The sequence below is a fragment of the Armigeres subalbatus genome, chromosome 1, assembly GCF_024139115.2.
Source record: "Armigeres subalbatus isolate Guangzhou_Male chromosome 1, GZ_Asu_2, whole genome shotgun sequence".
Classification (NCBI taxonomy): Eukaryota; Metazoa; Arthropoda; class Insecta; order Diptera; family Culicidae; genus Armigeres; species Armigeres subalbatus.
The window spans coordinates 23,080,124-23,107,190 of NC_085139.1; the positions used below are offsets into that span (position 1 = coordinate 23,080,124).

General features: G+C 40.9%; 1 protein-coding gene across 5 annotated transcripts in view; it reads left to right on the forward strand.

The window, feature by feature from the left end:
• The window catches only part of LOC134222682 (hemicentin-1), a 740,104-nt gene extending 720,592 nt beyond the window's left edge, over positions 1 to 19,512 (forward strand). For 4 of the 5 annotated variants that reach the window (XM_062701842.1, XM_062701859.1, XM_062701852.1 and 1 more), the window contains one exon: positions 18,472 to 19,512. In XM_062701842.1, coding sequence (XP_062557826.1) covers positions 18,472 to 18,545 — 74 coding nt within the window. In that variant the 3' untranslated portion in view covers positions 18,546 to 19,512. The remainder of the gene's footprint in view (positions 1 to 18,471) is intronic. The other variant, XM_062701853.1, reaches the window with a different exon arrangement.
• Positions 19,513 to 27,067: the final 7,555 nt, after the last annotated feature.

Genomic DNA, 27,067 nt, shown 5'->3' on the forward strand with positions numbered 1-27,067 from the left:
ATTCCTGACGGAACTTCCGGAGGAATTCCTGACGGAACTTCCGGAGGAATTCCTGACGGAACTTCCGGAGGAATTCCTGACGGAACTTCCGGAGGAATTCCTGACGGAACTTCCGGAGGAATTCCTGACGGAACTTCCGGAGGAATTCCTGACGGAACTTCCGGAGGAATTCTGACGGAACTTCCGGAGGAATTCCTGACGGAACTTCCGGAGGAATTCCTGACGGAACTTCCGGAGGAATTCCTGACGGAACTTCCGGAGGAATTCCTGACGGAACTTCCGGAGGAATTCCTGACGGAACTTCCGGAGGAATTCCTGACGGAACTTCCGGAGGAATTCCTGACGGAACTTCCGGAGGAATTCCTGACGGAACTTCCGGAGGAATTCCTGACGGAACTTCCGGAGGAATTCCTGACGGAACTTCCGGAGGAATTCCTGACGGAACTTCCGGAGGAATTCCTGACGGAACTTCCGGAGGAATTCCTTACGGAACTTCCGGAGGAATTCCTTACGGAACTTCCGGAGGAATTCCTTACGGAACTTCCGGAGGAATTCCTGACGGAACTTCCGGAGGAATTCCTGACGGAACTTCCGGAGGAATTCCTGACGGAACTTCCGGAGGAATTCCTGACGGAACTTCCGGAGGAATTCCTGACGGAACTTCCGGAGGAATTCCTGACGGAACTTCCGGAGGAATTCCTGACGGAACTTCCGGAGGAATTCCTGACGGAACTTCCGGAGGAATTCCTGACGGAACTTCCGGAGGAATTCCTGACGGAACTTCCGGAGGAATTCCTGACGGAACTTCCGAAGAAATTCCTGACGGAATTTCCGGAGGAATTCCTGACGGAACTTCCGGAGGAATTTCTGACGGAACTTCCGGAGGAATTTCTGACGGAACTTCCGGAGGAATTCCTGACGGAACTTCCGGAGGAATTCCTGACGGAACTTCCGGAGGAATTCCTGACGGAACTTCCGGAGGAATTCCTGACGGAACTTCCGGAGGAATTCCTGACGGAACTTCCAGAGGAATTCCTGACGGAACTTCCGGAGGAATTCCTGACGGAACTTCCGGAGGAATTCCTGACGGAACTTCCGGAGGAATTCCTGACGGAACTTCCGGAGGAATTCCTGACGGAACTTCCGGAGGAATTCCTGACGGAACTTCCGGAGGAATTCCTGACGGAACTTCCGGAGGAATTCCTGACGGAACTTCCGGAGGAATTCCTGAATTTCCGGAGGAAATTCCTAAGGGACTTCCGGAGGAAATTCCTAACGGAACTTCCGGAGGAAATTCTTAACTGAACTTCCGGAGGAAACTCCTAACGGAACTTCCGGAGGAAACTCCTAACGGAACTTCCGGAGGAAACTCCTAACGGAACTTCCGGAGGAAACTCCTAACGGAACTTCCGGAGGAAACTCCTAACGGAACTTCCGGAGGAAACTCCTAACGGAACTTCCGGAGGAAACTCCTAACGGAACTTCCGGAGGAAATTCCTAACGGAACTTCCGGAGGAAATTCCTAACGGAACTTCCGGAGGAAATTCCTAACGGAACTTCCGGAGGAAATTCCTGACGGAACTTCCGGAGGAAATTCCTGACGGAACTTCCGGAGGAAATTCCTGACGGAACTTCCGGAGGAAATTCCTGACGGAACTTCCGGAGGAAATTCCTGACGGAACTTCCGGAGGAAATTCCTGACGGAACTTCCGGAGGAAATTCCTGACGGAACTTCCGGAGGAAATTCCTGACGGAACTTCCGGAGGAAATTCCTGACGGAACTTCCGGAGGAAATTCCTGACGGAACTTCCGGAGGAAATTCCTGACGGAACTTCCGGAGGAAATTCCTGACGGAACTTCCGGAGGAGATTACCAACGTAGCTTCCGGAGGAAATTCCTAACGGAACTTGCGGAGCAAATTTCTTAACGGAACTTCCGGAGGAAATTCCTAACGGAACTTCCGGAGGAAATTCTAACGGAACTTCCGGAGGAAATTCCTAACGGAACTTCCGGAGGAAATTCCTAACGGAACTTCCGGAGGAAATTCCTAACGGAACTTCCGGAGGAAATTCCTAACGGAACTTCCGGAGGAAATTCCTAACGGAACTTCCGGAGGAAATTCCTAACGGAACTTCCGGAGGAAATTCCTAACGGAACTTCCGGAGGAAATTCCTAACGGAACTTCCGGAGGAAATTCCTAACGGAACTTCCGGAGGAAATTCCTAACGGAACTTCCGGAGGAAATTCCTAACGGAACTTCCGGAGGAAATTCCTAACGGAACTTCCGGAGGAAATTCCTAACGGAACTTCCGGAGGAAATTCCTAACGGAACTTCCGGAGGAAATTCTAACGGAACTTCCGGAGGAAATTCCTAACGGAACTTCCGGAGGAAATTCCTAACGGAACTTCCGGAGGAAATTCTAACGGAACTTCCGGAGGAAATTCCTAACGGAACTTCCGGCGGAAATTCCTAACGGAACTACCGGAGGAAATTCCTAACGGAACTTCCGGAGGAAATTCTAACGGAACTTCCGGAGGAAATTCCTAACGGAACTTCCGGAGGAAATTCCTAACGGAACTTCCGGAGGAAATTCCTAACGGAACTTCCGGAGGAAATTCCTAACGGAACTTCCGGAGGAAATTCCTAACGGAACTTCCGGAGGAAATTCCTAACGGAACTTCCGGAGGAAATTCCTAACGGAACTTCCGGAGGAAATTCCTAACGGAACTTCCGGAGGAAATTCCTAACGGAACTTCCGGAGGAAATTCCTAACGGAACTTCCGGAGGAAATTCCTAACGGAACTTCCGGAGGAAATTCCTAACGGAACTTCCGGAGAATTCTAACGGAACTTCCGGAGGAAATTCCTAACGGAACTTCCGGAGGAAATTCCTAACGGAACTTCCGGAGGAAATTCCTAACGGAACTTCCGGAGGAAATTCCTAACGGAACTTCCGGAGGAAATTCCTAACGGAACTTCCGGAGGAAATTCCTAACGGAACTTCCGGAGAATTCCTAATTCCTAACGGAACTTCCGGAGGAAATTCCTAACGGAACTCCCGGAGGAAATTCCTAACGGAACTTCCGGAGGAAATTCCTAACTGAACTTCCGGAGGAAATTCCTAACGGAACTTCCGGAGGAAATTCCTAACGGAACTTCCGGAGGAAATTCCTAACGGAACTTCCGGAGGAAATTCCTAACGGAACTTCCGGAGGAAATTCCTAACGGAACTTCCGGAGGAAATTCCTAACGGAACTTCCGGAGGAAATTCCTAACGGAACTTCCGGAGGAAATTCCTAACGGAACTTCCGGAGGAAATTCCTAACGGAACTTCCGGAGGAAATTCCTAACGGAACTTCCGGAGGAAATTCCTAACGGAACTTCCAGAGGAAATTCCTAACGGAACTTCCGGAGAATTCCTAATTCCTAACGGAACTTCCGGAGGAAATTCCTAACGGAACTCCCGGAGGAAATTCCTAACGGAACTTCCGGAGGAAATTCCTAACGGAACTTCCGGAGGAAATTCCTAACTGAACTTCCGGAGGAAATTCCTAACGGAACTTCCGGAGGAAATTCCTAACGGAACTTCCGGAGGAAATTCCTAACGGAACTTCCGGAGGAAATTCCTAACAGAACTTCCGGAGGAAATTCCTAACGGAACTTCCGGAGGAAATTCCTAACGGAACTTCCGGAGGAAATTCCTAACGGAACTTCCGGAGGAAATTCCTAACGGTACTTCCGGAGGAAATTCCTAACGGAACTTCCGGAGGAAATTCCTAACGGAACTTCCGGAGGAAATTCCTAACGGAACTTCCGGAGGAAATTCCTAACGGAACTTCCGGAGGAAATTCCTAACGGAACTTCCGGAGGAAATTCCTAACGGAACTTCCGGAGGAAATTCCTAACGGAACTTCCGGAGGAAATTCCTAACGGAACTTCCGGAGGAAATTCCTAACGGAACTTCCGGAGGAAATTCTTAACGGAACTTCCGGAGGAAATTCCTAACGGAACTTCCGGAGGAAATTCCTAACGGAACTTCCGGAGGAAATTCCTAACGGAACTTCCGGAGGAAATTCCTAACGGAACTTCCGGAGGAAATTCCTAACGGAACTTCCGGAGGAAATCCCTAACGGAACTTCCGGAGGAAATTCCTAACGGAACTTCCGGAGGAAATTTCTGACGGAACTTCCGGAGGAAACTCCTAACTGAACTTCCGGAGGAAATTCCTACCGGAACTTCAGGAGGAATTCTCCCAAGTAACCACAAGTTCCTTTAAGAGTACGTTTTTTGCATAAGCAGCTCAGTGAAGCTGATTAAGCGAAAAACGTACAGGTTTGCTTTTTGTAAACGGTTTCCCTTGGTAGAGTTGTTAAATAAAAATGGCGAGGTCCTGTTGTCGAGGTTCGATTCATTTTCATCTTCCGCTTCTTGTCAAAATTTTCCAACTATGACATTTTTTTCTTACTTTTTTAACCTTCTTCTTCGTATATTACCAGTTCATTAAAATGTTAAATAGTTATGCAATCAAGATTCGACTCTTCGACAGAAAATATTGGATGCCCGATTCAAATATTGAACCGCTTTTTGATAATCTTTCTCCGATTTTAAATCATGCTCTCTGATGCAATACCACTCCAGTTTTAAATAAAGTTTTTTTTTTCTCGCAAATCAATCTATTGGAGGCGCGTCAACCATGAAGTCGCTTATCATCACTCCTGCAAGCACAGCTTCGTGTACTTGTCCTGACTACCCATTTTAGTCATTAGTACTTTATCTGCCCTCGGGATGATGGTTCCCACCTCCGGCAACTGATTTCCTACTTCGATAGGCGTCCCCCGGCTCTTGACGCTCATTTCTGCATCGAACAAGTGCCACTCTCGGGTTTCTCGATGTCAGCAGTTATCGCTTCATTTCCAGCCCATCATCATAGTCGTAGCTCAAACGCAAGACGACGAGGACGACTATCGGGGCCATCACACTCCACCGGGCCCCTTAACCAGGAAAAGGATATATGTACCAGCTCCGAAATATTTGCCTGCCGTGCTCGACACACACACCGCCACTTTTTGGCATCTTTCCACCATCATCAACTCGTCGTAGTCCGTCATCCGTCGGCGAAAGGTCCCTTTTGCGGTTTTTGGACCTTTGCTTGCTAGCCTTTGTACATCATTCACGAGTCGAGCAGATCGTCCAATCCGTAGTGTACAATTTGACGAAACACGCAACACTTCGTCCTGAACCCCACACCGGTACGGTGCGGATGCTGCTGTCGCACTGCTGGCTCCCACTTAGATTAGAAATTCTGGTTTGGCGTCGGCAGCAGAAGATGATAACGGATTGCCCAACCCATCCTTAATTGCACCGTTGGTCGTCGTCGAGAAAACATGAAACCCCATTCAATGCGATCCAACCTTCTTGCGCTCTTTCAAGCCAACCATCGTCGTCGTCGGCAACAATGTTTGAACCTTGTCCATGAGTTTTTGCGGAATTAGTCTTTTCACGTGTTTGGAAGAGGTTTTTTTTACTGATCCAGCACGACGCCGATGACAGCACACGTTGCCCAATTTCGTATTATCAACTCGACTAATTTTCATCTCTCCCATGACTACTGTGTAGTCGGTTCGGTATTAGCTACGTGCGGATGGTTGTTCGGATGCCAACGAGATTGCATTTTGGTTGTGCGCTGCGCTCAGTGGTTGGCAAAGGTATTTGATCTTTAATTGATTGGATTTTCTGGGAACTAAGCCCTGCAGCTACGACACTTTGAAGATACGCATTGAAGCGAAAATGCCGTGCATTCGTTACAAGTTTTGTGAAATTAACAACACTTAGAGGAACTATTTTCTTCCTACCAAACAATTTTTCAACTGAACCTTGAACCATCTCACGAGAAGAACCACTGTCCTTATTGCTGCTGTTATTCCACGATTGGCGATGCTTGGGAGTCGAAAGCTGCTGGATTTTGAAGAGCCATGTCAACCGAAATAGATTGTCCGACCAACGGAGAAGAAGAAGAACTGGAAGGCGCGCTCAGTCATCACTCCAGAACCCATGTATGAATAACATTCTTGCTGATGTGAAGTCGCCTTCTGTTTAGTCCTTTCCCATACAGAAACCATACATACTGCATGGTTCTCGCAGAGAAACGAGTCTCTTCGGAGTCCTTGTCAAAGGTTGGTTCCTGATTGTGTGACAAGCAAGAACGACCGACCAGAATCCGCCAGCATGCTAATACCGCACTGATGACAAACACCACCGATGGGACATCTGGGCCCCAGCAGGACGGAAGGGTAGCTCCTCCCCAACCGAGGGGGGAAAGGTACAACAACGAGATGTAATGATTATGTTGAATTCATGCTCGAAATTCGTTGCGCTGCTTTTCCTCGGAGGAATGTGTGCAAAAGGTTAAACCAACCGTCGTCGTCGTCGCCGTACGGAGTGAAGGCAGGCTCGCACGAGGACAGGAAGATGTCGTCTTTAGCATTTCAGCGCTCGGTTGATGTTGCAAATGAACGATAAACAATAACAACAACACAACGACAACGACGATGACGACAACGACATGCAAGGACAAGAAAACACTCTCTGCCGGGGTTGCATCTGTTTCGACCGACCGACGACGGTATGGCTGTTGGCCAGAGTGGAGCTGGGAAAAAGTTGACTAAGGCATGGCAGCTTGACGTGACTGGAAGGAATAATTGGGACGAAATTTACATACAAATGATTAGTTTGGAGCTGTTTAAAAATGTAGAAATGGACGAAACATGGTATGGATGCAAAGCTTTTGGTTTTTCTGTCCGGATAATGGTTATTGGGTTACAGGGTGAGAGCAGGTCAGATGACAACGAAGAGGTAATGAGTGTTGTAATGTGGATGTTTCTGCAAATACATGAGAGGGAAACAGTTCATAAGAGGTGCTTTACGATGCTGCATGATGCGTTAAATCGTTAATCGTTTGAGGGTACACTTTGTATTGTTGATTACTGAACTCTACCTCACATTCGGACTTCTAAGCGCATTGGTTTGGAAGCCATGAGAAAAACAATCGACATTTTTTTAAGGGACATCCAAGAAGGGTATTCTTGCCCGTTCAGCACGCATGCGGTCCAGAAACGCTCATGCAGGTGCGTTCAAGCTGTTTACCACGAGCGATGTTTCTTCGTTTATGTTGTACAAAATATAACGGCGCGAGTGACAAAGTGTTAGGAATTAATGGCTATTAAAACTGTGGGTCTCTGTGCATTCTATCAAAAGTTTTTTTTCTGGAGCAATCAAATAGCCTTTCGGTACAACTTTGTTGTACGAGAAAGACAAAAAACACTGCTTGCTCTTATCTTATAGATATATACTCATATTGTTGATGGTATCACTTCATCATTTCTCGGACATGCCTAGATTTATCAATCCGCATGAATTTATTATTTCAATACCAATAAGAAGGAAACGCAGTTCCTAAGAGCAGGTGAAGCGTGTGTAAGCAAGCGGGCACTTGAATGATTTGTCATAAAGATGTTTGATCTCAATAACAGTTCTCTGTGTGCAAACATTTCTCCGAAACACCACAGACCTCAACACTAAAAAAATTGCCCCATTCATCTTGGCAAATATTGAGAAAACTTCATGACCAGAACATTGCTCGACATGCAACAGACAGCAACCCACATCCATTGGAGGATTCTGCTTCCAAACGCAAAGAATTGAACCCGTTATATAGACTGCCACGAACCGCAAAGCATTGCAAAAATTTGTTAATAATTCTCCAGTGTCGAAACCAAGACCAGCAGCAACAGCAGGAGACTGAAAACCGATTTGCAGCTTTTCCCAGCAAACACGTCTGCCATTGAAAGATGATGATGATGATGATGGAGCAACTAGAATTCGCCCAGTTTGACTACGGAGCGACCCGTGTGGGGGGGGGGACGGATTGACAAAACCCACAAACATGTGCTCCCAGCCACTATATCTGCCCGCGCCGGGCTTTCTCGTCTGGCGTTGAGCACTTATAGAAGAACACAAACCATTACAAATTTGCATATATGGAGGAACCCCTTGGCTATACGCTTCGGCGAACCACACGGCAGCGCTTCCGTTGGCTCTTGCCGGATGTCTTCCGCGTTTTTCGGTTTGCAAACCGTGAGTGCACGCGAAACAGCATGCGATTGACTGAAACATATTCGTTCCTAGATGTGACGAATAGAATTACTATCAGAAACACATTCACATTTAATATCTGAATCAGAAGAGGAAAAAGGATTCGATTTAAATTTTGAGTCAATACTGGAATCAAAGTCTGAACCAGAATCTAAGTCGCAATATTTATCAGAATTTGAACCGGTATCTGAAGCAGAATCTTAATCAAAAACTGAAAACAAAAATCTGAATTTGAATTAGAATCTGAATCATAATCAGAATCGAATCAAAATCTGAATCAGAATCTGAAATAGAATCTGAAACAGAATCTGAATCAGAATCAGAATCAAAATCTGAAACAGAATCCAAATCAGGAAATCAATCAGAATCTGAATCAGAATCAGAATCAGAATCTAAATCAGAATCTGAATCAGAATCAGAATCAGAATCAGAATCTGAATCAGAATCTGAATCAGAATCTGAATCAGAATCTGAATCAGAATCAAAATCTGAAACAGAAATCGAATCAGGAAATCTATCAGAATCTGAATCAGAATCTGAATCAAAATCTGAAACAGAATCCGAATCAGGAAATCAATCAGAATCTGAAACAGAAATCAGAATCTGAATCAGAATCAGAATCTGAATCAGAATCTGAATCAGAATCTGAATCAGAATCAGAATCTGAATCAGAATCTGAATCAGAATCTGAATCTGAATCTGAATCAGAATGTGAATCAGAATTAAAATCTGAATCAGAATGTGAATCAGAATCTGAATCAGAATCTGAATCAGAATCTGAATCAGAATCTGAATCAGAATCTGAATCAGAATCTGAATCAGAATCTGAATCAGAATCTGAATCAGAATCTGAATCAGATTCAGAATCAAAATCTGAAACAGAATCCGAATCAGGAAATCAATCAGAATCTAAATCAGACTCTGTATAAAATTCTTAATTAGAATCTGAATAATCAGAAACTGGATTGGAATCTGAATCGGAATCTGAACCTAGAATGGAATCTGAATCGGAATCAAAATCAAAATCAGAATTTGAATCAGAATTTGAATCAGAATTTGAATCAGAATCTGAATCAGAATCTGAATCAGAATCTGAATCAAAATCCGAATCAGGATATCAATCAAAATCTGAAACAGAAATCAGAATCTGATCTGAATCTGAATCAGAATCAGAATCAAAATCTGAAACAGAAATCGAATCAGAAAATCAATCAGAATCAGAATAAGAATCAGAATAAGAATCTGAATCAGAATCTGAATCAGAATCTGAATCAGAATCTGAATCAGAATCTGAATCAGAATCTGAATCAGAATCTGAATCAAAATCTGAAACAGAATCCGAATCAGGAATCAATCAGAATCTGAAACAGAACTTAGAATCAGAAAATGAATCAGAATCTGAATCAGCATCTGAATCAGAATCAGAATCAGAATCTAAATCAGAATCTAAATCAGAATCTGAATCAGAATCTGAATCTGAATCTGAATCAGAATCTGAATCAGAATGTGAATCAGAATTAAAATCTGTATCAGAATCTGAATCTGAACCTTGATTGGAATCTGAATCTAAATCAGAATCTGAATCACAATCTGTATAAAATTCTTAATTAGAATCTGAATAATCAGAAACTGGATTGGAATCGGAATCAAAATCTAAATCAGAATCTGAATCAGAATCTGAATCAAAATTTGAATCAGGATATCAATCAGAATCTGAAACAGAAATCAGAATCTGATCTGAATCTGAATCAGAATCAGAATCAAAATCTGAAACAGAAATCGAATCAGGAAATCAATCAGAATCAGAATCTGAATCAGAATCTAAATCAGAATTTGAATCAGAATCAGAATCAAAATCTGAATCAGAATCCAAATCAGGAAATCAATCAGAATCTGAATCTGAATCAGAGTCAGAATCAGAATCTGAAACAGAATTTGAATCGGGATATAAATCAGAATCTGAATCTGAATCAGAATCTGAATTTGAATCAGAATCTGAATCAGAATCTGAATCAGAATCTGAATCAGGAAATCAAACAGAATTTGAATCGGGATATCGGGATAGAATCTGAATCAGAATCTAAAATAGAATCTGGATCAGAATCTGAATCAAAATCTGAATCAGAATCCGAATCAGGAAATCAATCAGAATCTGAATCTGAATCAGAGTCAGAATTTGATTTAGAATCTGAAGAATCGAATCAAAATCTGAATCAGAATCCAAATCAGGAAATCAATCAGAATCTGAATCAGAATCTGAATCAGAATCTGAATCAGAATCTGAATCAGAATCTGAATCAGAATCTGAATCAGAATCTGAATCTGAATCAGAATCTGAATCAGAATCTGAATCAGAATCTGAATCAGAATCTGAATCAAAATTTGAATCAGAATCCGAATCAGAATCAGAATCTAAATCAGAATCTAAATCATAATCTAAATCATAATCAGAATCAGAATTTAAATCAGAATCTGAATCAGAATCCGAATCAGGAAATCAATCAGAATCTGAATCTGAATCAGAGTCAGAGTCAAAATCTGTATCAGAATCTGAATCAAAACCTGAAACAGAATCCGAATCAGGAAATCAAATCTGAAACAGAACTTAGAATCAGAATATGAATCAGAATCTGAATCAGCATCTGAATCAGAATCAGAATCTGAATCTGAATCTGAATCAGAATGTGAATCAGAATTAAAATCTGTATCAGAATCTGAATCTGAATCAGAATCTGAACCTTGATTGGAATCTGAATCGGAATCTGAATCTAAATCAGAATCTGAATCAGAATCTAAATCAGAATCTGTATAAAATTCTTAATTAGAATCTGAATAATCAGAAACTGGATTGGAATCTGAATCGGAATCTGAACCTAGATTGGAATCTGAATCGGAATCAAAATCTAAATCAGAATTTGAATCAGAATTTGAATCAGAATCTGAATCAGAATCTGAATCAGAATCTGAATCAAAATCCGAATCAGGATATCAATCAGAATCTGAAACAGAAATAAGAATCTGATCTGAATCTGAATCAGAATCAGAATCAAAATCTGAAACAGAAATCGAATCAGGAAATCAATCAGAATCAGAATCAGAATCTGAATCAGAATCTGAATCAGAATCTGAATCAGAATCTGAATCAGAATCTGAATCAGAATCTGAATAAGAATCTGAAACAGAATCCGAATCAGGAAATCAATCAGAATCTGACACAGAATTTGAATCAGGATATGAATCAGAATCTGAATCAGAATCTAAATCAAAATCGAATCAGAATCTGAATCAGAATCTAAATCAGAATCTGAATCAGAATCTGAATCAGAATCTGAATCAGAATCTGAATCAGAATGTGAATCAGAATTAAAATCTGTATCAGAATCTGAATCTGAATCAGAATCTGAACTTTGATTGGAATCTGAATCGGAATCTGAATCTAAATCAGAATCTGAATCACAATCTGTATAAAATTCTTAATTAGAATCTGAATAATCAGAAACTGGATTGGAATCTGAATCGGAATCTGAACCTAGATTGGAATCTGAATCGGAATCAAAATCTAAATCAGAATCTGAATCAGAATCTGAATCAGAATCTGAATCAGAATCTGAATCAAAATCCGAATCAGGATATCAATCAGAATCTGAAACAGAAATCAGAATCTGATCTGAATCTGAATCAGAATCAGAATCAAAATCTGAAACAGAAATCGAATCAGGAAATCAATCAGAATCAGAATCTGAATCAGAATCTGAATCAGAATTTGAATCAGAATCAGAATCAAAATCTGAATCAGAATCCAAATCAGGAAATCAATCAGAATCTGAATCTGAATCAGAGTCAGAATCAGAATCTGAAACAGAAGTTGAATCGGGATATAAATCAGAATCTGAATTTGAATCTGAATCTGAATCAGAATCTGATTCAGAATCCGGATCAGGAAATCACTCAGAATTTGAATCGGGATATGAATCAGAATCAGAATCTGAATCAGAATCTGAATTAGAATCTAAAATAGAATCTGGATGAGAATCTGAATCAAAATCTGAATCAGAAACCGAATCAGGAATTCAATCACAATCTGAATCTGAATCAGAATCAGAAGCTGAAATAGAATTTTATTTAGAATCTGAAGAATCGAATCAAAATCTGAATCAGAATCCGAATCAGGAAATCAATCAGAATCTGAATCAAAATCTGAATCAGAATCTGAATCAGAATCTGAATCAGAATCCAAATCAGGAAATCAATCAGAATCTGAATCTGAATCAGAGTCAGAATCAGAATCTGAAACAGAATTTGAATCGGGATATAAATCAGAATCTGAATCTGAATCAGAATCTGAATCAGAATCTGAATCAGAATCTGAATCAGAATCTGAATCAAAATCTGAATCAGAATCCAAATCAGGAAATCAATCAGAATCTGAATCTGAATCAGAGTCTGAATCAGAATCTGAAACAGAATTTGAATCGGGATATAAATCAGAATCTGAATCAGAATCTGAATTTGAATCTGAATCTGAATCAGAATCTGATTCAGAATCCGAATCAGGAAATCAATCAGAATTTGAATCGGGATATGAATCAGAATCAGAATCTGAATCAGAATCTGAATTAGAATCTAAAATAGAATCTGGATGAGAATCTGAATCAAAATCTGAATCAGAATCCGAATCAGGAAATCAATCACAATCTGAATCTGAATCAGAATCAGAATCTGAATCAGAATTTGATTTAGAATCTGAAGAATCGAATCAAAATCTGAATCAGAATCCGAATCAGGAAATCAATCAGAATCTGAATCAGAATCTGAATCAGAATCTGAATCAGAATCTGAATCAGAATCTGAATCAGAATCTGAATCAGAATCTGAATCAGAATCTGAATCAGAATCTGAATCAGAATCTGAATCAGAATCTGAATCAGAATCCGAATTTGAATCCGAATCAAGAAATCAGTCAGAATCTGAATCAGAATCTGGATCTGAATCAGAATCTGAATCCGAATCGAATCAAAATCTGAATCAGAATCCAAATCAGGAAATCAATCAGAATCTGAATCTGAATCAGAATCTGAATCAGAGTCAGAATCAGAATCTGAATCAGAATCAGAATCTGAATCAGAATCTGAATCAGAATCTGAATCAGAATTTAAAATAGAATCTGGATCAGAATCTGAATCAAAATCTGAATCAGAATCCGAATCAGGAAATCAATCAGAATCTGAATCAGAATCTGAATCAGAATCTGAATCAGAATCTGAATCAGAATCTGAATCAGAATCTGAATCAGAATCTGAATCAGAATCTGAATCAGAATCTGAATCTGAATCAGAATCTGAATCAGAATCTGAATCAGAATCTGAATCAGAATCTGAATCAGAATCTGAATCACAATCTGAACCTGGATTGGAATCTGAATCGGACTCAGAATCTGAATCAGAATCTGAATCAGAACCTAAACTAGAATCAAAATAAGAATTTGAATCAGAATCTGAACCTGGATTGAAATCTGAATCGGAATTAGAATCTGAATCAAAATCTGAATCAGAATCAGAGCCTGGATTGGAATGTGAATCGGATTCAGAATTTTAATCAGAATCTGAATCTTAATCAGAATATGAATCAGAATCTGAATCAGAATCAGAATCTGAATCAGAATCTGAATCAGAATCTGAATCAGAATTTGAATCAGAATCTGAATCAAAATTTGAAACAGAATCCGAATCAGAATCAGAATCTAAATCAGAATCTGAATCAGAATCTGAATCAGAATTTGAATCAAAATCTGAATCAGAATCCGAATCAGGAAATCAATCAGAATCTGAATCTGAATCAGAATCTGAATCAGAGTCAGAATCAGAATCTGAATCAGAATCTGAATCAGAATCTGAATCAGAATCTGAATCAGAATCTGAATCAGAATCTGATTCAAAATCCGAATTAGGAATCTGAATCTGAATCAGAATCTGAATCAGAATCTGAATCAGAATCTGAATCAGAATCTGAATCAGAATCTGAATCAGAATCTGAATCAGAATCTGAATCAGAATCTGAATCAGAATCTGAATCAGAATCTGAATCAGAATCTGAATCAGAATCTGAATCAGAATCTGAATCAAAATCTGAATCAGAATCCAAATCAGGAAATCAATCAGAATCTGAATCTGAATCAGAGTCAGAATCAGAATCTGAAACAGAAGTTGAATCGGGATATAAATCAGAATCTGAATTTTAATCTGAATCTGAATCAGAATCTGATTCAGAATCCGAATCAGGAAATCAATCAGAATTTGAATCGGGATATGAATCAGAATCCGAATCAGAATCTGAATTAGAATGTGAACCAGAATCTGAATCAGAATCTGATTCAGAATCTGAATCAGATTCAGAATCAGAATCTGAATCAGAATCTGAACCAGAATCTGAACCAGAATCTGAATCAGAACCTGAATCAGAATTAGAATCTGATTCAGAATCCAAATAAGGAAATCAATCCGAATCTGAAACAGAATTTGAATCGGGATATGAATCAGAATCTGAATCAGAATCTGAACCAGAATCTGATTCAGAATCTGATTCAGAATCTGAATCAGAATCTGATTCAGGAAATCAATCAGAATCTGAAACAGAATCTGAATAAGAATCTGAATAAGAATCTGAATCAGAATCTGAATCAGAATCTGAATCAAAATCAGAATCAGAATCCAAATTAGAATCCGAATCAGGAAATCAGTCAGAATCTGTATCAGAATCTGAATCTGAATCAGAATCTGAATCAGAATCGAATCAAAATCTGAATCAGAATCCAAATCAGGAAATCAATCAGAATCTGAATCTGAATCAGAGTCAGAATCAGAATCTGAAACAGAATTTGAATCGGGATATAAATCAGAATCTGAATTTGAATCTGAATCTGAATCAGAATCTGATTCAGAATCCGAATCAGGAAATCAATCAGAATTTGAATCGGGATATGAATCAGAATCAGAATCTGAATCAGAATCTGAATCAGAATCTGAATCAGAATCTGAATCAGAATCTGAATCAGAATCTGAATCAGAATCTGAATCAGAATCTGAATCAGAATCTGAATCAGAATCTGAATCAGAATCTGAATCAGAATCTGAATCAGAATCTGATTCAGAATCCGAATCAGGAAATCAATCAGAATCTGAAAAAGAATTTGAATCGGGATATGAATCAGAATCCGAATAAGAACCTGATTCAGAATCTGAATCCGAATCGGATCAAAATCTGAATCAGAATCCAAATCAGGAAATCAATCAGAATCTGAAACAGAATTTGAATCGGGATATGAATCAGAATCTGAATAAGAATCTGAATCAGAATCTAAATCAGAATCGAATCAAAATCTGAATCAGAATCCGAATTTGAATCCGAATCAAGAAATCAGTCAGAATCTGAATCAGAATCTGAATCTGAATCAGAATCAGAATCGAATCAAAATCTGAATCAGAATCCAAATCAGGAAATCAATCAGAATCTGAATCAGAATCTGAATCTGAATCAGATTCAGAATCAGAAACTGAAACAGAATTTGAATCAGAATCAGAATCTGAATCAGAATCTGAATCAGAATCTAAAATAGAATCTGGATCAGAATCTGAATCAAAATCTGAATCAGAATCCGAATCAGGAAATCAATCAGAATCTGAATCAGAATCTGAATTAGAAACTGAATCAAAATCTGAATCAAAATCTGAATCAGAATCTGAATCAGAATCTGAATCAGAATCTGAATCAGAATCTGAATCAGAATCTGAATCTGAATCAGAATCTGAATCAGAATCTGAATCAGAATCTGAAGCAGAATCTGAATCAGAATCTGAATCACAATCTTAAACTGGATTGCAATCTTAATCGGACTCAGAATCTGAATCAGAATCTGAATCAGAACCTAAACTAGAATCAAAATAAGAATTTGAATCAGAATCTGAACCTGGATTGAAATCTGAATCGGAATTAGAATCTGAATCAAAATCTGAATCAGAATCAGAGCCTGGATTGGAATGTGAATCGGATTCAGAATTTTAATCAGAATCTGAATCTTAATCAGAATATGAATCAGAATCTGAATCAGAATCAGAATCTGAATCAGAATCTGAATCAGAATCTGAATCAGAATCTGAATCAGAATCTGAATCAGAATCTGAATCAGAATCAGAATCAGAATCTGAATCAGAATCTGAATCAGAATCTGAATCAGAATCTGAATCAGAATCTGAATCAGAATCTGAATCAGAATCTGAATCAGAATCTGAATCAGAATCAGAATCAGAATCTTAATCATAATCCGGATGTTTATCAAGATTCATGTTAGCATCAGAGTCTCGAATCAAAAATTATAGCAGAATCCGAATTAGAATCAGAATCAGAGTCTGATTCATAATCTAAATCAGTGTATGAAATAGATTCACAATCAGTATGTGGATTAGAATCAGAATGTGTCCCAGAATCTTGATCAAAAACCAATTCAAAAATTGAATCGGAATCTAAATCAGAATATAATTCAAAAAGATACTCGACAACAATCTGACTCTGACTCAAAATTTTAAATCGAAATCGGAATAGAAACAAGAATTTGAATTGGATTGTGAATCGCATTCGACCACGTGGCTATCAATTCCAAATTTCTCTCGTGTATGCTTTCTACTTTATTACACGTAGCTTATTGTGCCGCGCTTGGTCTCTGCCCCACCAGATTGGCATCCGAAACTGAAGAAACTCCGCAGGGGCTCTTTTTGTCCTTTTTCCATCAGTGCCAATCGACGGTCTTGTTAGTGGGAAGACGAAAATTTGTTTAGGATTCTTGTTTGATTTTGTGTGTAGGTCGTCCTTTGTCCCATTCGGGGCCTTTTATGACCCGGCGCGCCCGGCACAATACTCGACTGAGTAGGAGCTTTTGCGAGACAGCGATGCCGACCCTGGGTCGAGTCGCTTTCGGCACTGCACGGTGCGAGATTTCCGAAAATCTGGCATCACTGCCCCGGGCGGGAGCCAAACCTCTGATGAGAATTTCAAACTCGCACACAGCGATGAATTTATAAACACACCACGTTGTTCGTTTCCGCTGAATTTGATGTGCCCGGCGAGAAAATTCGATTTCTGGAAAACTTGACAAAAAGTCGTAACACTAGTGGACTGGTTTCTATGATAGGAGGTGATAGAAAAAAAAATGTGGAATAAAAGCTGGGACAGCTGTGTCAACATTGGTCATGTGGTTCGCTGCTTCCGTGTGGCTGCGGGTGTTATCATGTTCACACTACTCCTCGCGCACAAAAGAGTCCGTGGAAGTCGGCGTGTTTGTGTAGGTGCGTATGTGCGCTTTGTAATCCAACTGCCAGTGAATGGGGTGACATTTTCCGAAACGAGATGTAGATATTTGAGTTTGTTGAATTTCAATATTTGACCTGCGAACATGATTGGGTTGTTCGTTGGCGTACATCGGAATGGAAGTCCCAGTGGAACAGTGTGCGTGTGTGTATTAAAGTTTCATTTCAAAGTAACAGATCCCATTTAAACTTTTCCGACAGGCGAGAAAAATTGGAAAAACAATGTGATTTTGTTTTTAGCACAGCTTATTCGATCCCACAAAGAGTATATTTAGGCAAATCTTGTGAATGAGATTTCCACCGAAAATTTAATTTCAGGAATTCAGGATTTTTCTATGAAACAGAGGAAGCTGCTTCAAAGTTCTTTAAAGAATCTATTCCATAATGGTACAAATTTCTCAGCAAAATGAACAATAGCAAGTCACTTTTCATTAACAAAATGGGCCGTTGTTCTGGGCAGGGAAAAGAAAAACATTTGCCGAAGGCCCTTTTCTGTCGTCAACAAAATAAAAAGCTTTCTCTTCCGTGAAAGTTGAAACAAGGGCCATGCATGCTTTGCTAACAAACTTTTCCACCGAATCTATTTGAAGGTCTAATTTTGTACTGCATGCTGGGGGCGTTCATAATACGGCTTTCATATTAGCGTGACATCAAAGCGGCAGTATCAAATTATGGGAGTACAGATCCACATCAATTATTCAATAAGGGCTCTGGTCGTTCATGTGAGCATGGATTGCCGCAGCAAATTACCGGAGAAGAGGAAATATTTTCTTATTGTTTCAACAGTACAATGTATATTAATTCGGAGAACCTTCTTCCCGTGGCTGTTTAGGCACAAAAAATGCTGATTCTATTCAATTTTTGTATCCTGAAACAACTAACAATTTTTAAACTAACCATTCCCTTCCCTTCTTCACCGCCATTCATAAAATCCGCCATCACATCACGCCTCATCACACCTCAGTCTATATTGCAGATCCGGACCTGATTCTTCCTCGCGGAGGCGACATCGAGTTCACAACCCTGGCGGGGGCCTAGCAGTGCGCCCCCCTCCTGCTGGATGGTAGCGGTGGCGGTGGAAGCGGCGGCGGAGGCGGAATCAATCTCAATGAATCCTCCGCGGCCATCATCATCGTCGACCAGAAACCACCGCAACAGCAGGTTCTGTAAATAGAGCCACATCCCACAGCAATCCGACTCGTCCCCGAACTCCCAGCAAAAAGCAAGCTCAAACCCATTTGTCGGCCGTCGCGTCGGTGTCGAAGGAAGGCGGCGGGGTGCGTAACTTTCCCCACATTTGCCGTTTATTAGTAGAAGAGTTGGATAATTTTTAAACAATTGTGGAACAGTCAGTGGAACGAATGAGGCTGGATGGTTGCGAGTGTGCGAAAGGTGTCCAACCGTAGATAAACGTAAAATCAAAGCAGAATTTTGTCTTTTCTGACGCAGGAGAGCGAAACGATATGACGATGATCAAAAGTAAGAAATTTAAAACTGTTACTCACTGCCCCTCCGAAGCTCGAACTTTGGATCTGCGGGGATTGTGGTTTTTTTGAATTTTGGAAGCAAATAAACGGAGCAAACGCTACTAATCCAGAAACTAAATATTTATGAAACTTTGAGTAGATTTATTTTTTAGCCTAGCGAAGAACTCAAAAGTACAGATGATTTATTGAAATGAAGCAAGTTACTGTATAAATATTTGTTAAGCGGAGCGAAGTCAAACCTAACGAAGCGATTGATGTAAATTGAAAGCAGTATGGGGAAGAGTAAATCAAACAGAAATAAAAAAAATAAGATACAAAACTAGGTAATGATTTTAGTTTAGTCGCAGATATTTTTTATAAAAACAATGGAAATGACAAACTAATGCGAATTGAGATGAGCAGCAAGTCCTAAACCAAAACAACCAACAAATGGAAATGGAATTACATACAGTAAACAAACAATCAAAATAATTTCGTTTAATGAAATACAAGCCATGATTTTTTTTTCACACAGAGAACCCACCGCTCTCGTCTTTTATTGTGGGTGGATTCGTTTTACAACGTGTCTACCGGATAATCCGAAATCAATGAAATCGGTAAGTAAGAACGAGGTAGGAGGGACGGCTCTGGGCAACGGATCGACCATAATGATAAAAGTTTACGATTGCCAAAACTTCGTGAAGATGGACGAAGTGGAAAATCTGATTATTTTGATGGAAGGGAAACGTGGTTGGCGTTATTGCGATTATACTTAGCCAACTTAATATTTTCCATGAATAAAGACTGTAATGAATTATAATATAATTTGTAAGGCAATAATGGTTGGAATTATATCAATTGTATTTAATGCCGAATGGTTGGAGCATATAAGCAACAGCAACATACCAACTTTTTCTTTGCACCAATCAGTTTTATCCCGGTCAAACGATAAATCTTGGATGTCTTTATATTAAAAAGCGTGTTGAGGATGAATCATGGGAATGAGAACTTATTTTGCATTCGTTGATGTTTTGAGTAGAGATGTATCCAGACCTGCGAGATGACGAGCTCGGTGGTCTAGTGGCTACCGCTTCTGCCTTATAAGCAGGAGGTCGTGGGTTCAATTCCACGCTCGTCGCTTTCCTACTTTGTATTTCTATCTTAGTTCTTTCTGTGTTTCTCGTTATACCAAAATTATTCCTACTGTTATAACCTTCCACACAATCCCAAAACCTCCCGTGGCACCTAGGAGAGGTCGTAGAGTTCTCTGCATCTTTCTTAAGTAGGTGTCCTTCAAACCATCCTTTCCCTACCTCAGCAATTCACAAGGCGTGGCCGGGACATATCTCGACTATTGGAGAATACATTGCTTCCATCTAAGAGTTAGTCATTAGTCCCAAATCAATATCTGTGGTAACCAGGGTTTTCCCGTTACGCTGGGATATGAATACTCTGAAGTAGTGCGTAACGGTGTAAATCCGGTCATATCGCCAGGCTCGGTACAACACTGAAGCTGACAATATGACGTCCCTAACCCCGAATCCCAAGGTGTCAGGCGATCCGTGCTGAGGGGATGAATGGCCTGGGGGGTGAAACAATTAGCCAGGCAGTTAACGGAGCCTGTAATGCTGGGTAGACACTCTTCGTGTTGCATTACGGAGTAAGATCTACCACACTGCTCTAGTTCTTACTATTCTTGTTAATACTATAATATACTATATAATATACTATATACTAATAATATATAATGAGAGATGGTCGGAAGAGTATGGAACGACTATAATTTGCTTTAAGATGACCCATTTTTTGCTCCTTTTGGATGGAGTCAATGGAGTAAATTGTAAAAACGTAACTCAACCTGAGGCTGACTTTCGAATCCGACGACATGAATCTCCAAGCTCCAGAGCGCTGATTAATTAGGAAAGAAGCGGATACGAATTTGGTGGATCTGCTAAACCCTCTGACGGATTAGAGCTCTGTGTAAAAGTGAGATTCGGAAATACCAAACGCAATGAAATCAGATTTCTAAACAAAAGTGAATTCGGAACTCATAAGAAGAAGCAAAAATATGTTTGAAGTTCAGTACCGATGCATGGTCAAAATCAGTATTATCCCACTTATTGTTGAGCCGAAACTGATTGAGGGGCGCGCCTTTGAGAGTTGGTATAAGCCATTTCGAGGGGTATAAATAGCGGTACCTTAATAATAAGGGAATGGTGGGTTGACATCAAGGAAGGAGCGCCCAACAGAGCTCTGGTCCCCACAAGTCCCTATCTCACGCTTCCACGGGTCGTCCGATGACAAAAGACCGCCAGCTAAGGGTTGTGTACTTAGCTGGTAGTGCAGCCTGGGCACTGTTGTTCTTCTGACATCAGCAAGAGTGAGAAGGTACGTCTCGAACGTCTGTTCACCAGGAGGTGCGGCTCAAACAGCGTCTGCCTGGTACCCAGCGGCTGATTAACGAAATGCTGTATCGCGTCAGCTATACCTAAGGTGGCAGCCCCATCATCGCGATGTAGGTAACGCGACCCCGGTAAGGTAGCTTACTGAAGCCTCTCGAATACCACGAAAAATGGAGATAAAAGAAAAAGAGAACGTTATTTTTGGCAACCGACCCGGCAACGAAATAAGGACTATGATTGGAAACTCGGTACCTGGAATGTCAGGACCCTAAATGAACCTGGACGAGTGAGCCTTCTGGCTCGTGAACTGCAGAAGGTTGGAGTGAACGTGGCTGCTATTCAAGAAGTCCGATGGCCTAGATCCGGAGAACGTGAATTCCGAGTCGTGGACCCCACGACCAATACTGCATTCAAGTATAACATCTATCACAGCGGCGGTGAAAAAGCAGAGCATGGAGTTGGTTTCGTAGTGATGGGCAAGCAGATGAAGCGAGTGATGCGGTGGAAACCCATTAGCGAACGAATCTGTGTGTTGAGGATACGGGGCAAATTCTTCAATTACAGCCTAATCAACGTTTACGCACCGACAAACGATAAATCCGACGACGTGAAGGACACGTTTTATGAATGTCTTGATAAAGCCTATGGAGAGTGCCCAAAGCATGACGTGAAAATTGTTATCGGGTCGGTAGAGAGGACTTTTTCCGTCCTATAATCGATAGGGAGAGCCTTCACTCCGCTACCAATGACAACGGCCTACGGCTAGTAAATTTTGCTGCTGCCAGAGGGATGGCCATCAGTAGCACCTACTTTGCACGAGAGAACATCCGAAAGCACACCTGGAGACACCCAAATGGTGAAAACATGGGTAGACCATGTTATGGTGGATGGGCGCCATTTCTCGGATGTTATCGATGTGCGGACGTTCAGAGGTCCGAACATTGACTCTGATCACTACCTCGTTGTGGGTAAAATTCGATCACGGTTGTCAACTGTATCGAACGAAAGATCACAGCGAACGATGCGTTACAATATCCAGCGATTGTCGGCAGAAGGAGTATCGGCTGAGTACCGCCTGAAGCTGGACGAACGGATAAGTGCAATCAACGTTAGCGACAACATCAACGATCTATGGGAGTCGATCCATGGAGCGGTGAGCACAACAGCACGAGAAGTGGTAGGCACTGCACAGAGGCGACCCAGGACGGGTTGGTTCGATGTGGAGTGTCAGAGAGTGACAGACGAGAAGAACGTTGCCAGAAGCCGGATGTTGGTGTCGGGTACCCGATAGAATAGAGATCGGTACAAGGAAGCAAGAGCAGCCGGAAAACGAACCCACCGCAGGCGCAGTAAAAAAAAAGAGTACGAAGAACAAGTTATTAGTGAGGCGCAGGAAAAAATGGAGCAGAACGATATGCGGAGGTTTTACGAGTCTGTCAATGGCGTGCGGAGAAAGACAGCGCCATCTCCCGTCATGTGCAACGACCAACAAGGGAATCTGCTGACAGATAAAACTGAAGTGTCTGCCAGGTGGAAGCAACACTTCGAGACTTTGTTGAATGGAGTAAGTGACGGTGCATCGGTGAACAGAACAAATATTAGCGACGATGGACAAGCTGTGGAGTCACCTACACTAGATGAGGCTAAAAAAGCTGTCAAAGAGCTGAAAAACAATAAGGCTGCGGGGAAGGACCAGCTCCCGGCTGAACTTCTCAATCATGGCAGTGAGCAGCTTTATGAAGTTCTGCACCATATTATGTCGAAAATATGGGAAGACGAGGAAATGCCTGCTAGCTGGTTGGACGGCCTCATTTGCCCTCTCTTTAAGAAAGGGCACAGACTGGAGTGCGCCAATTACCGAGGAATAACCCTCCTTAATTCGGCGAACAAAATTATGTCCCGTATTCTGTTCAACTGATTGAGACCGCTTGAAGAGTCCTTCGTCGGCGAATACCAAGCAGGTTTTCGTGAGGGCCGATTAACGACGGATCAAATGTTTACCCTGAGACAAATCCTTGATAAATTCCGGGAGTACAACTTGCAGACACATCATCTATTTATTGATTTCAAGGCGGCGTACGATTCAGTGAAACGGAATGAATTATGGCAAATTATGCTTAAGCATGGTTTTCCGGCGAAACTGATACGGCTGATTAGTATAACGTTGGACGGATCGAAATCAAGTGTAAGGGTTGCGGATGAAATATCGACGTCATTTGTTACCTTAGATGGATTGAAGCAGGGTGATGCACTCTCAAACCTACTGTTCAATATAGCGCTCGAGGGAGCGATTAGGAGAGCTGGTGTGCAAAGAAGCGGTACCATTATCACAAAATCGCATATGCTTTTGGGATTTGCGGACGATATCGATATTCTCGGAATTGATCGCCGTGCCGTGGAAGAGGCTTTTGTGCCTTTTAAGAGGGAGACAGCGAGGATTGGACTCACGATCAATACCAGCAAAACGAAGTACATGGTCGCTGGCAATCAACGTGGGTTCATTAGTGGTGGTGGTAGCGAAATGGTGCTGGATGGTGAAAAATTTGAAGTGGTAGAAGAATTTGTGTATCTTGGACATTAGTGACGTGCGATAATGATGTTACCCGCGAGGTGAAAAGGCGTATTCCAGCTGCAAATAGGGCTTATTACGGACTCCGTAACCAGTTTAAGTCCCGTAGTCTGCAAACGAAAACAAAACTCGCGCTGTATACTACTCTGATTCTTCCGGTGGCTTTATACGGCCATGGGACATGGACGTTAAAGGAGGCTGATCGGAGAGCTTTTGGAGTGTTTGAGCGTAAGGTGCTGCGGACAATACTCGGCGGTAAACAGGAGAACGGTATCTGGCGGCGTCGCATGAATCACGAATTGTACCAGGTGTATAAAGGGCTGGATATTATTAAGCTTATACAACACGGCTGACTATGGTGGGCTGGTCACGTTGTTCGTATGCCGGAAGAACGTCAAGCGAAGATAATATTTAGTAGAGAACCCGGAAGAGGCCGCACGCTTCGTGGAAGGCCGCGTACACGATGGCTTTTTGCAGTTGAAGAGGACCTGAGGGCGCTTAATGTTCAGTGCGACTGGAAGCGATTGGCCCAGGATCGAGTCCAGTGGAGAAGGATACTCCATTCGGCGTAGGTTCATCAAAGAGCTGTAGCCCATCAAGTAAGTAAGTGTAAATATGTTTTCACGTTTAAAATTTTAAGCCCGAACCATTAGTCTACTATGTAAAACTTTTGTAATATTCATATTATCTGCATTTAGAAGTCGCAAAATTTATAAGTTAGTAATCAAATTATATTTTCTATTCGCTGGCTTATTGATTGTCTTCAAGTATCTTTAATTAAGAAGTCTTCAAATATTTTAAAAAGTCTTCAAAATGTCTTCATGAAATAAATGTCTTCACAGAGATTCAAATGTCTTCAAATTGAAGACATGTCTTCAAATCTGGCATCCCTGCACAGAAGGAATGGGTTTTGTTTTCATCGGGGGCTCTTCTTAGCCTTGCGGTAAGACATGCGGCTACAAAGCAAGACCATGCTGAGGGTGGCTGGGTTCGATTCCCGGTGCCGGTCTAGACAATTTTCGAATTGGAAATTTCCTCGACTTCCCTGGGCATAAAAGTATCATCGTGCTAGCCTCATGATATACGAATGCAAAAATGGTAACCTGGCTTTGAAACCTCGCAGTTAATAACTGTGGAAGTGCTTAATGAACACTAAGCTGCGAGGCGGCTCTGTCCCAGTGTGGGGATGTAATGCCAATAAGAAGAAGAAAGCAAGTCACAGTGATGACTCGATTTTTATCACGACCCAATTGATTCTGCCTCCGATTTCGTCTACCATCAATTTGATGCCAGTTACGCCTGAGTTTTGCCACAATATTAGAACAGAACTTTTTACTCAGAAATAAATAGTACTGAAACCAACTAACGATTTCCATCGTATGTTGTTTATTATAAATTCGTCCAAAATATCTGTCAAATCTTTTGAAAGTTTGTATAATAATCAAAAACATGTACTGTCTATAAATTCTTCAGCGTCAAGCTATTAATTGACTTAAATTTGTGAAATAAATGCAAGAATATAAATATGATGGAAATAATGCGATCTATCCATCAATAATTGATGTTCTATTGTTGTTGTTTTAACCTCTCTAACTTTCGCGATACAATTTATGAGCGAGGAAAGCATGATCATCACTAGGAGGATAAATTTGTTTTTTTATTTCGTTTTGTTGAGTACGAAAAAAATCGTCTGCAAAAATAGGTTCCAACGAAATTAAAGAGAATTTCGCGGAATTTCGAAACAAACGTCAACCGGTAGGTCTACTAAATTTATTATTTAAAGAAAATCGGTTCATCTTCTTCTTCTTCTTTGTATATTGTGTGGCATTGGACAGGCCTATTATCATGAACAGGCCTAGCATGCACGTGTCAAATGACAGATTCTGTCAGTCATCGTGAGTATACACATTCACGGGCAGTCGATCGATGGGTGACAAATATGCGCGATGTTGAATTGCACATTTGGCGGTCCTGCCAGGAGTGCATAAACATATTTCGCATAAAGTCACCCATCATGTTTATAGAAGCGTGTGAAAAAAAAAAACAATTTCGGACGCAGCCGAAAAAGTAAAGGCTCCCCCAAACCTAAGCGATTTCATCGCCGCGACGGCGACAACTAGTCGCCGCGATTCTATCGTTGGGTCGCTGCAGGCAATACTCTATTTACGCTTCCATACCAACGGCGACAGAATCGCTGTCGCCAAGCGATAGAATCGCGTCGCGACTGTCGTGTCGCGTGTGTTTGGGGGAACCTTAAAGGCAGCGGAGCTTTTTGCATTGGTAAGAAGAGTGACGATTATGTTTTAGTTTTTTGTAAACACTCTTAATTACTATGTCAAACCGAGTTATTTTTGCGGAAAGGGGAACGCAAAAAGATATGATTGTTTGTCAGTCTTTTTCAATTTGTTAAGAGAAGTAGTTTCTTAGATACGATCTCGCCGATTGGATTCGATTGTTAATGGATTAATCAAGTGTGTGATTGGCGATAAACTTAAATACACCAATAAGAACTTTTGAGTTTTATTTTTAAAACAAGTTCATTTTGAAACTAAATGTTATAATGTTTAAATGTTTTTTTTTACAATAGTTTGAATTATCAAGAACACGTATTCGTACAGTTCTTTGAATGTGCAATGGATTAGAAAGTGTTACAGAAATTTTCTAATTTGTTGATGGCTAGTGTTGGCTACGAGGTTGGCAAAGCTTCGAAAGATCGGGGTACTCTTTGAATGTTTTTCAACTATCCTTTTGAAAATTTAAGGTGCAATTTGTGATGGGACTTGCGAAGAGAAAATGTAATGTCATCTGCATTCAGCCAAACGCTACCACGAACTATCAGATGTATCTAGCATCTTGAATACAATATTCTGAATTACCTTTGATTATCGAAGATTTCTCCCTTTTGAAGAGTATTCGAATATAACCGTGATGCCTGATATTCTATAGTTATGAATGTGTTTTACTCCGATATGAAAACCATTGTGAAACATAAAAACACTTTCGCGAATTGGAAACACTTATAGCGCTATGAAAAGTCGGTCAACTGTAATAAGAAGAAGAATAAAAGACAAAACTATGAAAAGGAAGAATCGTTTTCCCATGCGTTGTTTAGGGGAGCAGAGT